Source organism: Candoia aspera, chromosome 1 (genome assembly GCF_035149785.1).
Source record: "Candoia aspera isolate rCanAsp1 chromosome 1, rCanAsp1.hap2, whole genome shotgun sequence".
In the NCBI taxonomy this organism is placed as follows: domain Eukaryota; kingdom Metazoa; phylum Chordata; class Lepidosauria; order Squamata; family Boidae; genus Candoia; species Candoia aspera.
In genome coordinates, this window is record NC_086153.1 from 169,131,262 (window position 1) to 169,144,321 (window position 13,060).

Genomic DNA, 13,060 nt, shown 5'->3' on the forward strand with positions numbered 1-13,060 from the left:
AATTGTTGCTTAATGATGAGAATTGTCAGGCTCTGCACTTAGGCAGGAAAAATGAGATGCACAGGTACAAGTTAAGTGGTCCTGGCTTAGCAGTAGTACTTGTAAGAACCATCTTGGAATCTTAGTAGGCCACAGATTAAACATGAGCCAGCAATGTGCCACAGCTGCCAAAAGAGTCAATGCAGTTTTGGGCTGCATCAACTGTATTGTGATGACAAGAAGTGATAGTACTGCTCTATGGTGAACTGTTCAGCATAGCAGTGGTGGAACAGTGGAACACTGTCCAGTTCTAGTTGCCACAGTGCCAAAACGATGCTGAGGAACAGGAGAGAGAGCACAGAAGAGCAGCAAGGATCATAAGGGGCTTGGAGGCTAAATTCTATGAAGAACAGTTAAAGAAACTGGGTATGTTTAGCCTAAAGAAGAGAAGGCTAAGGAGAGAGACATGATATCAGTCTTCTAATACATGACGGGATGTCACAGGATAGTGAGTGTGAATTTATTCTCCAGAGCATCCAAGGATAAGACAAGAAAGCTTTGCAATGAGAGATCCAAACTTGAAATAAGGAGGGATTTCCTGACTGTGAGAACAATTAAGCAGTGGAACAGCTTGTCTCCTGAATTTGTGGGTGCTCCATCATGGAAGATTTCAAGAAAAAAATGGATAGCCATTTGTCTGGGATGGTATGAGGATTCCTGTACTGGGCAGTGAGTTGGACTGGATGACCTCTAAGGTCCCTTCCAACCCTACGATTCTATGAGTTGAAGCAAACTGATTCTAATACAGATGTTTTTCTTACCTGCAGTATACACAGCCAACTCTGTCCCCCTCAACAGGGGATCACCCACCATTATGGCACACCTCTTTTTTTCTCAAGGTGGCTCTTAGTTTCTTTGGTCCACAGTGATTTAAGTATTCTGTGTCCTCTGAAGGGAGAGCCTGTACCAGTTTCTGACCTCTACTGGCATTGAGTGCTTCTTTGGGATACATTTTTCCATCTGTTGGCCTCTGCCAAAGTGAGTTTTTCCTGTTCTGTTTGTTTTTCCATTCTCTTGCCACTCCTGAAGAGCTTTAGCTGTGCTGTTTAGGAAATTCTCATTTTCCCTCATGCTTTGTAGCATAGCAATCTTCTCCTCAAGTTCCTTCATTTACTCTTCCTATAAGAACATAAGCTAGCACTTGTAGCACTCAGATCTTTTAAGCAGAAAGACCAACACTTTGTTGATCATGATGATGCTTCCTTTGCTGTCCATGTTGCTTGCAGCCTCCCCCGCTGACCACTCTAGCCAAATGCCTACACAATGTTTCCATGTTCCCTTGCTCTGGTTCCGAGTTTCCAGAAACTACCTCTCTGGATGAAGACTAGCCTGAACTAAAACAAAAAGGAGGGGGGGGAGGGGGAGGAGGAAAGAAATCCTTTCCCCTTCCCTCCCACACAAAACTCCCTTGACAAATTCCTGTTTATTCTCCTTGTTCACTTACTCAGTGAGACTCTCTGGAAACTGAATTTCTTACACATCAGCAAGACTAATGCTCCAGTCAGGCAGGTAAGCACATGTACACACACACACACACACACAATTTAATTTAAAAAGATACAATACATACATAGGAACCACAGGCCTGCACACATACACACATACCACACACCCCCACCCTTCAAACTGCATCACTTACCTTTATGTGTTCATGTAGCTGAGCTTCATGTTGACGAGAAAGTTGTTCATGTTGTCTCTGGAATTCTGCTATGAGGATCTGTCTCTGGATTTGTTGTTTTTGTTTGAGGGCTAACAATTCCTGTTGGAGCTGCTGTTCACGTAATGTAGGTTCACTCACTGGCATGGAGAATTGATGATCCAAGTGAAGATCCATAGGTACTATAGATGGTGATACTTGCAAAGGTACTGTTGTGGACACATCAACTATAAAGTATTGAAAATACTTCTATCAATATTAATCGCATTTGGGGATGTCAGTATTGCAAGGACAAAATTATTTAACTTTTCATCCAAAATTGAGTATAACGTAAAAAAGGACTGCTGTGTTTCCTATAAAAATAGTAGTTATGTAACAATAGTTTTGGTCAGAAGCCTGTTTTCTTAAAAATAAGGAAAGTTTGATTTAATACATTGCACAGCTATTAGAAATTACTGTCTGTGTCCCAAAACATAAAGACTAAATAAGGAATATCATAGTCAACACTATTCTGAGGCATACTGATATTTGAAAGTAATATGGATAGGATTGTTTTTGAGTGTTTGCTGCTGCATCTGGGGGGCTGGAACAGTATATACGTACATACTTTTAAGTATCATCCACCATACTAAAACTGCCCTTCCTTAGCAAGTGTCAGGTTTCACTCAAGAGGAAGGGCTGTGAAACCGTTTAGGTAAACTCAAAAGAAATCCAGGAACTTATGAGAAGTAATATTTGCTTTTCACTGATTATGTGAGAACTTACATCTAGCTGGAACATTGGGCTAGATTTATAATGTAGCAATGGAATATCATAGATTTTTGTTCTGGGAATTTCAATGTCCACAATGAGGCTATCCAGTCAGGGGTGGCTCAGGATTGCATGTCTGCCATGATGACCAAGGACCTGTTATTTATATCCAAAAGAATTATCAATCACTGAACAAGTGTTTAATTGACTTTCATCATATGCCCGGCAATGATGGAACTTTTCCAGGTTTCCATGATTTGGGTAGAAAAAAATGCAGGATCTGAAATACTCAAAACAATGTGGATCCTGGGATAAAACTCTGGAATATGGAATATTTTCTTCTGAGCTCAAAGCATTTAAAATCGTTGTTTCAAGTTATGAACATTTTGAATATGAGTTCTTAAAACCCATCATAGCTGGAAGAATCAAGCCTTCCACTACAGTATACTTCACTGAAACTTTTACAATTGTCAGCACTGATGTTTCAGATAGTAGGCTGAATCCTGCCCCCTGCACTCAAAAGGTTCTTTATTTACTATGGAAGTATAGGTAGTCTTCACTTAACGACCATTCGTTCAGTGACCTTTCAAAATTATGATGGTGCTGAAAAAATGGATTTACAACCCGTGCCTGAAATTTCGACTGCCCCCGCAGTAACGTGATCAAAATTCAGGTGCTTGGTAGCCCGCCCACATTTATGACTGTGGGGGTGCTTTTCTACCCTGAACGGCAATAGCATCCAATCTGGTGCCTCACAGTGCTATGATAAGATTATAGGTGTGTTTACAAAGGTAAATTAAGGTACTTAATAAAGGGAAAGGTACTTAGCCTTGCTTAATACCGTAGCAATCTAACAAATATAAATACCTTTTCATCAATATCCAAGACTGCTCTTAAAAGAAAAAAGGCAATACTAACCTGAGATTTAGTATACATTGTGTATTTCCAGCTAAGATATTTGAGAATGCAAAAAAGGGGACCCAGTAAAGACTCAAGTGCTCTGAAACCTACTTGGTGTCAATTAAAAAGTCTCAAGCAAGTACTCAGGGGTCTAGAGTTGCCTAGATTTGACCTTTTCTTTTTTTATATAAATGGAGATGATTGCATTAACTATCCAATAAAAAAGGGCTCAAATAAGTCAGAAATAGTTTCCATTTTTTTCTGGTACTACACAGCAGGAAGCATACCAATTATTATTTATTCCTGTTAACCAGCTAATTGAAATATTTCAGTTTCTTGACCTCTCAAATAAATGGGACTGTGAGGATTATGTATTTTATAGATGTGATCTGTTATTTTCTCTAAATCACTACAGATACCCTGGACTCAGATTTTGTTACGAATTAAGTCCACAAAAGAGTACCATTATTATCCAGCATTTTCTTCCATAACATACTGTACATCTCAAATGTAAGATAAAGCAATTATTACTATAGTACAAAAGAACACTAACAGTTTTATTTTTTTTTAAAAAAGAATCTACCTCATATGACTTCACTGCTAGTCAAATAAATGAGTTGCAGAGATTATCAGTGTAAGTCCATTCATTGTATTTGTAGACTAGTGCGTCAAACATGACTCATGCTATTTTAATCATAAAAACCCATCAGGCATGCCACAAATTTCAACAGAACTTGTGTGCATCTATCCAACTGTACTCTTTGAGGCACAATGAAACCTCCTCTATTTAATGGACATGTCAGCCAAACATTAAACGCCTGTATTGTCATAAATATTTTATGAAGAATTTAGAACACTGTTCTTAACCGTTATGTCTTCACAATGTATAAGATTCATGAGACAGGAAAAAACAAAACAAAAAACCTCCCAAAAGCTATATTCAGAGTCTTAATCAGAAATGTCAAGGGGATAAATTATATGAAAATAATGAATAGATTATATTCTTTTGGTCTTTCAATCACCATAAAAAAGCAAGTAATAAAGATTTTCAAGAATAATAAATAAAAGTAATATACTAGAGCTTATAAAAAAGAAAATTGTATTTCCCAGAGATAACACATGTGAAAAATTTCAAGGCATCATTTTATTTTTTTCTAAACTGTCTAAATTGCGCTAATGATAAATGATAAAACTAAAAGACAACAAACTGTAAAATAAAAGAACAGGCATTATAACCAGTTTCAAAGGTACAGGCAGATAAAAATGGCTGTTTTTATGGACTGTTTTGTGGTCAAGAATACAGTTCTGATTACTTTTTCTTTTGGGGGGGCAAATAAATTGAAATGAATAGTAGCAGTATGCACAAAAGTACAGGGGGGCATGCAACTGAGTGCCACTTGAAAGTGGTATGCTGCTGCTAAGTTCAACCATAAGAGGACTCTGCTTTAATTGCAAAGGTAGCTCCTGCTCCTAGCTGCAGTAGTTTGACTTTTCCCAGTGAGGCCTTCCCTCGTTAGAGCTGTCTTTCCTGCAAAAAGATTTGCACTTCCCCCATCCAAGGAAATCCCAACTCTTGTTTGACTAGACACCCAGGACTATGCTGAAAGCTTTTGTTATTACCTAAGGGAGTTCCAGCTTCATACCTCTTCTGCTTGTGGTCTTTCCAACCACCATTCTGCAAGCAATTATTCTATTTTAAACTGGAAGAGGTCAAAAGATGACCATATGTGGGACCACCTGACTCCCATTGCGTCTGTCTAAGCGGTATGTACCAACAGTGTTGGCCAGCTTCAGGCCCCATCTATTAAGTAATACCCTCTTGCAGTATCCAGGAGATGTGCCTTCTCTGTAGGAGCACCTGCCCTCTGGAACAGGATTTCCCTCAAGGTCTCTACAGCCCTGATCCATTTCAAGAGAGACTTGAAGACTCACACTTTGAGCACCCACCACTGAAGCTAAGCTTTTATACAAAGTGCGGTAGTTTTCTTCCTCAGTATGGCCATTTAATTCCTGTTTCAATTGTTACATCGTTTTCTAACCTTTAGTAGCCTCCCAGAGCATGTATGAAGGGGGGGGGGAAATAAATTAAAATGAAAAATACCCCCTGGGTCAATTCTTAATGAGCCACCATTTGAAACCTCAGTGGATGCCTGTTACTTATTTGGAATTGACCTTAATGTTGAGCTGGATCATCCCCACCAACACCACCAACTCCACAAAAAAGGTGACGAAGTGCCAGAAACAATATACTCTTCAAACTAGTCATGGTACTTGGAGAAAGGCATCTTTTGAAAAAGTTAATGAACAGGTAAACAGGATTTGGAGGACCCAGGTATTTCTTCAGGTATTTCCTCACATTTAGTCTAAAAGTTCAATGTACTGAGTCTTAGAAGCAAGGAGGAAAAATATGTATGTCTTTAAATATTTTTATATTTTAAGTATTATTATTAGTCAAAGTTCTCATGACTGAATCCAGTATTTGAAAATTCCAATTTAAAAAGCACATTATAACCAATTATAGAAATCCAAAGTGGTGGTTACCAGCTTATGGGTTACTATAGGCAGTCTACAAATTAATTACATTTAAATTGTTTAAATTAAATTACATTTAATTTATTTAGCATTAGAACTGAGAAGTGAGGTACCAGGTTTCCTGACCCAAATTACTTCAAGTGATTAAAAGAGAAAGGAAAGCAAAGATTGCCAAAAAGATATCTTCAGAGAGGAAAATGCCCACTAAAAAGCAAATATAGTTCTATGTAAGTATATCTAAAGTGCTCTACATCTAAGCATTTTATAGTTTTGTAGTTAATTTGATTTAAATCGCATACTCTGCAACAGATTTTATATATATTATATTGTTTCTATATCTCTTATTTATTGGTTTTTGAAATTTATTTTGCGGAATAATAATAATAATAATAATAATAATAATAATAATAATAATAATAATATATTAAACTTGTATACTATCCACCTCTCAGTAAGTCTGGGTGACTCACAACAGTCAAACAAAGAAATTACAATAAAATCAATAAAAAAATAAAAAATAAAGATAAAATATGGCAAGCATGATGAAGTGAGAGGTCTCACTCTCCCTCGCTAAAGGCTTTTCTAAAGAAAAGCAGAGTGGAGCCATCCGGATCTTGGGGAAAATCTCGTTCCAGAGGGCAGGTGCTCCTACAGAGAAGGTGCACTTCGGGGTTCTGAGAGATGACATTGTTTAATCAAAGGAACCCAGAGCATGCCAATCCCACAGAATCAAATCAGCTGGGCAAATGTTATGGGAGACAGGTGGTCCCTCCAGTAAACAGGCCCTCTGCCATGTAGGGCTTTACGGGTAACGACCAGCACCTTGAATTACACCCAGAAGCAAACTGGCAACCAGTGCAGCTCACAAAGCAGAGGTGTTACGTGGACATACCAAGGCATGCCCCTTATGGCTTGCACAGCCACATTCTGGATCAGTTGAGCTTTCTGGGTGGTCATAGAGAGCACTGTAGTAGTCAAGCTGTAAGGTGACTAGGGCATGAATGACTGTCTGAAGGGCCGCCCAATCCAGGAAAAGGCCCAAATGGCGTACCAGAAGGAGTTGGGCAAACACCTTCCTAGCCACAGCTAACACCCACTGATTAAGCAGGAGCTGCAAGTCAAAGATGGAATATCCCCAGATCTGGGCAGTTCAAACACCCACAGCCACTCAGTCTTGGTAAGATTGAGTCAGAGGCAGTTCCTTCCCATCCAAACCGGCACAGCCTCCAAGCACTGGGACAGACCTTGACAGTCTCACTTGGCTGGCCCGGGGTGAAAGATATAATTGGGTATCATCAGCATACTCACCCAGTGGTTTCATGTAGATGTTGAAAAGAAGAGGAAAGAGAGTTGAACCCTGCAGCACCCCACACAGGAGGGGCCTAGGGAGTTATCTCTCCCTCCCCAATCAACACCAACTGGAACCAGCCCTAGAGAAAGGAAGAGAACCACTGTAAATCAGTGCCCTGAATCCCCAATCCACAGAGCTTGCTCAGAAGGATACCGTGGATGATAGTATCTGAAGCTGCTGAGAGTTCAAGGAACACAAGGATGGATGCACCACCACCATCCTGGTTTCGCTGCGGGTCATAAACAAGTGCAACCAAAGGCTGTCTCAGTATTAAATCCCGGCCTGAAACCCAACTGAAATGGATCTTGATACTCCATTTCCTCCAAGGTTATCATCAGCTGCAAATTCACCAGCTTCTTAACAACCTTTCCCAAAAAGGGGAGGTTGGAGATTCGTCAGTAGTTGTCAAAAAACGCTGGGTCCAAGGACAGCCTCTTGAGAAGAGGGTGCACCAACGCTTCTTTCAAGGCAGGAGGGACCACCCCTTCCCTCAGAGAGGCTGATATCACAGCATGGACCCAGCTACAGGTCACTTCCTTGGCCAATTTTACTGCCCAGTCAGAGTCCAAGGCTCAGCAAATCTGAGCGATTTTATCCATCGGGGAAGCAGAATAATCCTCACAGTGGCCCAACAGATATTCTGAGGGGCCCTTTCTCCCCAGCAGGAACCAGGTCACCCTAAACAGGGCCACTGGATGGCTATCAGCAGATGCAATAATGGTGGAGAAATGCTAATGTTTCACTGCCCTTATTGCCACGAGGTAATCCTTAAATGGGCTCTCACTGATGTACAATCAGACTCACGTTGAGTCTTCCTTTAGTGGCACTCCAGGCATCTCTTGTGGTGCTTCATCTCCCGGAGCTGCTCAGCAAACCAAGGCAGGATTGAGAGGGAGAGACCACATAGAAGCGATACAGTCCAAGGCCCCAGCCACCTGACATTCCAGGCGGTGAATCTTTTGGGCTCAGCTGTCAAAAATTTGGAAAATGCCTAACTTGACTCTGCTGGCATGTCACACACACACACACACACCCCGAACAAAAGAGAAACAATTCTTTACATATTCATTTATTTTAAAAAAAATACAATCCAATTTTGAGTTGCCAAAAGGGCAGAGATGGTGGGGGGAGATAGCTGGGTGGGAGAGTTGCAGTACCTTTTGTTTGTTCAGTTTCTTTGGTAACTCAAACAAGGAAGATAGTTATTGTCAGGTATTGGTGGCGTGTCACCAAAATGTATTGGCATGTCACCTTTGACATACGTGTCATAGGTTTGCCATCACTGGACTAGGGCCTCAGCCAAACTACCCACCAGATCCTCAAGGAAATCCCCATCGCGTGGGGTGGGCTGATCGAACAGGCCTTGTCTCTCTGTAGGGAGGGGTGCCACCATTTTAAATTTCTTTTATTTTTCTAGTATTTTTAAAATGTGCAAGCTGCCCTTCAAAATAACATTTTAGCACTTTTGTAATCCACTTAGAGAATATTGGGCTGATTGCAGAAATAAAATGACTTCATATATACACTGATGGATAGGGGCAGGCAAGCTGCTCCAAGCTGAGAACGGCCATTCTGAGCAGGAGGCTCAGTTTTGAGCTGAAACAAAACTCAGAACAAAATTTGGCTGTTTTAAGAGGTATTGTCACGTTCACTGTTTCAATGTGCTTGGTACATCGTAACGTTTCGCATGTCATTAGCCTGATGCGTGTTTCATCTTTGAAGGGAAGACGGTTCCTCCTGCGAGAATGCTTATCTCTTGGCTGCGGGCTTGGAATGTATTTGGGTTATCTCATGTGTTCAAGGTTGCTTTCCCAGGCTAGAAGGAATGACGGTTACCAGCACCTGGGATGGGTGGTGATGACTCTGCTGGTAGGGAGGCGGGGTTACGTTTGCAGCGAGGGTTTTTAGTTTGTATTTGGCGTGCTTTCTGTCATTCTCAGCTTTCTCTGTATTTGTCTCAAGTTTCCTAATAAATCAGATTTCATTTAGCAACCTCTTGTGAGTCTGAGTATTTGGACTAGGCAATCATTACATAAAGCTGAGAATCTCAAAACTCGAAATCCCGCTGGCCCCTTACCAGGAAAAGACAGGCTTGTCCGACCCTGTGAGGGAGAGTGCTGGCGATGAACGATCCTGACATACTGCTAGTGGAAAGTGAGGAGTCGAGTGAAGGGGAACCGGACTCTACCGTAATGCGCCCCGACCAGTCTCCACAACCGTGTGAGCTCTCAGCAATTCGAGAGGAGGCGAGTTCAGGGTCGAAAGGCGAAGCAGCGGGCATGAAAACCACACCGGAGACCACCGTAACCACCCCGGGCGAATTGGTCACCTGGGATGAAACCCGGGGGGACGTCTCGGTGGTGGGGGGCCCATCCTGGAGGCAGAGGTACCCGCTATCCCCTACAGTAATCCAAGTGCCGCCAAAAGGGGACTCCCCCACTCTGGACCGTATCCGAGTGCTGGAGTCGAAAATGGACTCGTTAGAACTTATTCTGAAACAGATGAGTCTGGACCTGAGTTCGCTGAAGGAAACGCGGGAGGGGTCAAGCCAGCGGCATTCGACCCCTTCGTCTCATGGGCAGTCCCCTGAGTGGAGAAGGGCAGCACGTCCAAAAGAAGGGGACCAGGCTGTCCGAGTGGAATTAGCGTCGCCACCCGTAGCGTCGCCGCCCGCCCCTGAGCGGCGGCAGGCAAGAGCTGTCGGACCAACCAAAACCTCAGTGGGGGGGCGCAGCCCGTCGGCGGGCGGATTGAGGGACTTCCCCGTCAAGTTCGATGGGGACCCGACAAAACTCTCGTTCTTCCTAACAAATGCCAAGGCATACATGGAGGAGTGGGGGTTGCTCTTTCGCTCAGAAAAAGCGAAAATTATCACCATTGCTACCAAACTTAAAGGGAGGGCGGCAGACTGGTACGTACAGATGTGCCAGTCGGAAGCGCCCAAACTGGAAAAATTCAACGAGTTCCTCTGGGCTCTACGGCAGCACTTCGAGGATCCCTTAGCGAAAGAGCGGGCGAAGCGTGCCTTGAGAGAACTCAAGCAGGGATCGAGATCGGTGGCTGATTATGCGCTGGAGTTTAAGGCGCTGGCGGGGAAGGTGGACGACTGGTCTCAAGAAACCATCATCGAGCTGTTCAAAGATGGCCTGAATACAGAAGTGCTACGCTGGTCCTTAGGACGGGATGACCCGTACAGTTTGTACGAGTGGATCCAGCTCGCTGGGAGGGCTGAACATGCACATGAGGTGTTCGCCCAGAGGAGAACAGTGAAGTCGGGGCGAGATGGGAAACCTAGTCGCCCGCCGGGCGCTGGGGGAAGAACCGGTCAAAGATCCTGGGAAGAGAAGGAGAGGTGTTATGCGATGCGGTAAAGAGGGACATCGTGCTGCGGCGTGCCCGAGGGTGAAGGGTGATGAACGACAGGCGAAGTCGCCTTCCCTGCCGAGGAAAATGAAAGCAGTGGTGGCTGACAGTGAGGTGGACAGTGTACCGTTCTATGAAGACGAGGGGGAACCTGAATTATTGCAGCCGGCGGGAAACGCCAGCCACCTGCTTTAAAGGGCACCGCAGGGCAGGTGGTGGAAGAAGGGCGCGAGCCTACGTCGGTGAGTGGCAGTTATCGCATTCTCACGGTGAAGTTAAAGTTGGGCTCCCGATCTAAGACAATAGAAGTGTGGGCCATGATTGACTCGGGGTGTTCACGGTGTTTGATGCACCCCGATGTGGTAGCAGCCCTGGAGCTACCCACCTTTCCATTGCAGCGACCCATTGCTTTTACGCAATTGGATGGGTCCATGGCTGGTGGCAAACCGGTCACGCATTTCACTGGGCTAGTGGCCTTACAAATGGGTAGCCATCGGGAAGGGTTGTCGTTTGTGGTGGCCCCGGTGGGGGGTCCCCTAGTGGTTTTGGGAGTACCCTGGTTGGTCCAGCAAAATCTCCAAATAAACTGGGTTTATTGAACTGTCACCTTTAAGGACGGATTTTATCAAGCACCGGAGGGAAGGGAATCCCCAGAGGAGGTGGTGGGGGTAGCGGCAGCTGCGACTCCGCATTGCCCGGCCCCTCCTCTGGAGGGCCTGCCGGTGGACTACCAGATGTTTGCTGATGTGTTTGGAGACAAAGAAGCGGATCAACTGCCCCCTCATCGGAAAACAGACTGTGCCATTGAACTGGTGCCTAACACCCAATTACCTAAGCCAAAAATCTACTCAATGACGCAAAAGGAATTAACTTTGCTTCGAGAATTTGTGGACAAAAACTTGGCTCGTGGGTTCATCGAACCAGCCAACTCTCCAGTGGGTGCCCCGGTCCTTTTCCGCCCAAAGAAGGATGGGACATTAAGACTCTGTACCGATTTCCGGGGGCTAAATGCAGTCTCAATATCCAATAAATATCCCTTGCCTTTGATAAAAGATATGTTGTCTCATCTGGCCAAAGGGAAAATCTTCTCCAAACTAGATTTCAGAGAAGCCTATTACCGTGTACGGATCAAAGAGGGTGATGAGTGGAAAACGGCATTCAATTGCCCATTGGGAGCGTTTCAGTATAAGATTTTGCCTTTTGGTTTGGCTGGGGCCCCTGGGGTGTTTATGCAATTGATCCATGAGGTACTCCATGAACATCTGTTTAAAGGGGTATTGGTGTATCTGGATGATGTATTGATTTATACTGAAACTATGGAAGAACATGTATCTTTGGTTAAACAGGTGCTTCGCAAGCTCAGAAAAGCTGAGTGCCAAACTGTCTAAATGTGCCTTCCACCAAACACAAATTGATTATTTGGGGTATAGGATCTCAGATAAGGGCATTGAAATGGATCCTGCCAAGATCCAGGCTATCGGAGACTGGGAAAGACCCCGCACTCACAGGCAACTTCAAAGTTTCCTGGGGTTCAGCAATTACTACAGATTATTCATAAGGGGGTTCGCTGAGATTGCCTTGCCACTAACTGAATTACTTCGAACGAAAGGACTGGGGGATACTCGAAGAGTAAAAAATCCAGGTGCGCTGCTGCGGCGGACGCCAGCTTGCCAGGCGGCGTTCGATCAGCTAAAGGCGTCCTTTACCCAAGAGCCAATATTGCAACACCCTGACCCCTCCAAACCTTTTGTGGTTCAGGCCGATGCCTCTGATTATTCCATTGGCGCATTGTTGATGCAAGCTGATGGGGCAGGGTGCTTAAAACCATGTGCCTACCTGTCCCGTAAATTCTCTGAAACTGAGAGACGTTGGCATGTATGGGAGAAGGAGGCGTTCGCAGTGAAAGCGGCTTTAGAATCTTGGCGACACTTACTGGAGGGGGCTAATCACCCTTTCGAGGTGTGGACGGACCATAAGAATTTAGAAGCCCTCAGCACCCCGCGCAAACTGAGCCCGAAACAAGTACGTTGGGCTCAGTTCTTCAATCGATTTAATTTTCAATTGAAGTTTATCCCGGGGAAAAAGAATTTCTTGGCGGACGCCTTATCCCGGCAACCTCAGGACTCCTGCGCAGCACCAGAAGTGGTCAGTACTCTGTGGACAACGCCACAACTGGGAATGCAGGCTGTGACGCGCAGCCAAACCCGTGCGCAGCAGCCAGCCGCCCGGACTTCGGGGCCGCCAAGCACTTTGTCAATTCCCTCTCAGTTGCAACAAAAGTATACTTGGGTGCTGACCAATAGAGACAATGTTACATTTGATCAGGGTTTCGCTTGGAAATCTAACCGTCTCTACGTCCCTGAGAATTTGCGAAAAGAAGTTTTGCTCCGTTCACATGATGACAAGGTTGCGGGACATTTTGGTTTTGTAAAAACCTTGCACCTAGTCAGGCGGCAGTTTTGGTGGCC

General features: G+C 44.2%; 2 protein-coding genes across 3 annotated transcripts in view; both read right to left on the reverse strand.

Annotated features, from left to right (window-relative positions):
* RAMP1 (receptor activity modifying protein 1) overlaps nucleotides 1–13,060 on the reverse strand; it is a 322,064-nt gene that overhangs the window by 184,245 nt on the left and 124,759 nt on the right. The window lies entirely within an intron of this gene.
* HDAC4 (histone deacetylase 4) overlaps nucleotides 1–13,060 on the reverse strand; it is a 207,281-nt gene that overhangs the window by 142,477 nt on the left and 51,744 nt on the right. For both annotated transcript variants that reach the window (XM_063317859.1, XM_063317858.1), the window contains one exon: nucleotides 1,679–1,923. In XM_063317859.1, coding sequence (XP_063173929.1) covers nucleotides 1,679–1,923 — 245 coding nt within the window. The remainder of the gene's footprint in view (nucleotides 1–1,678; nucleotides 1,924–13,060) is intronic.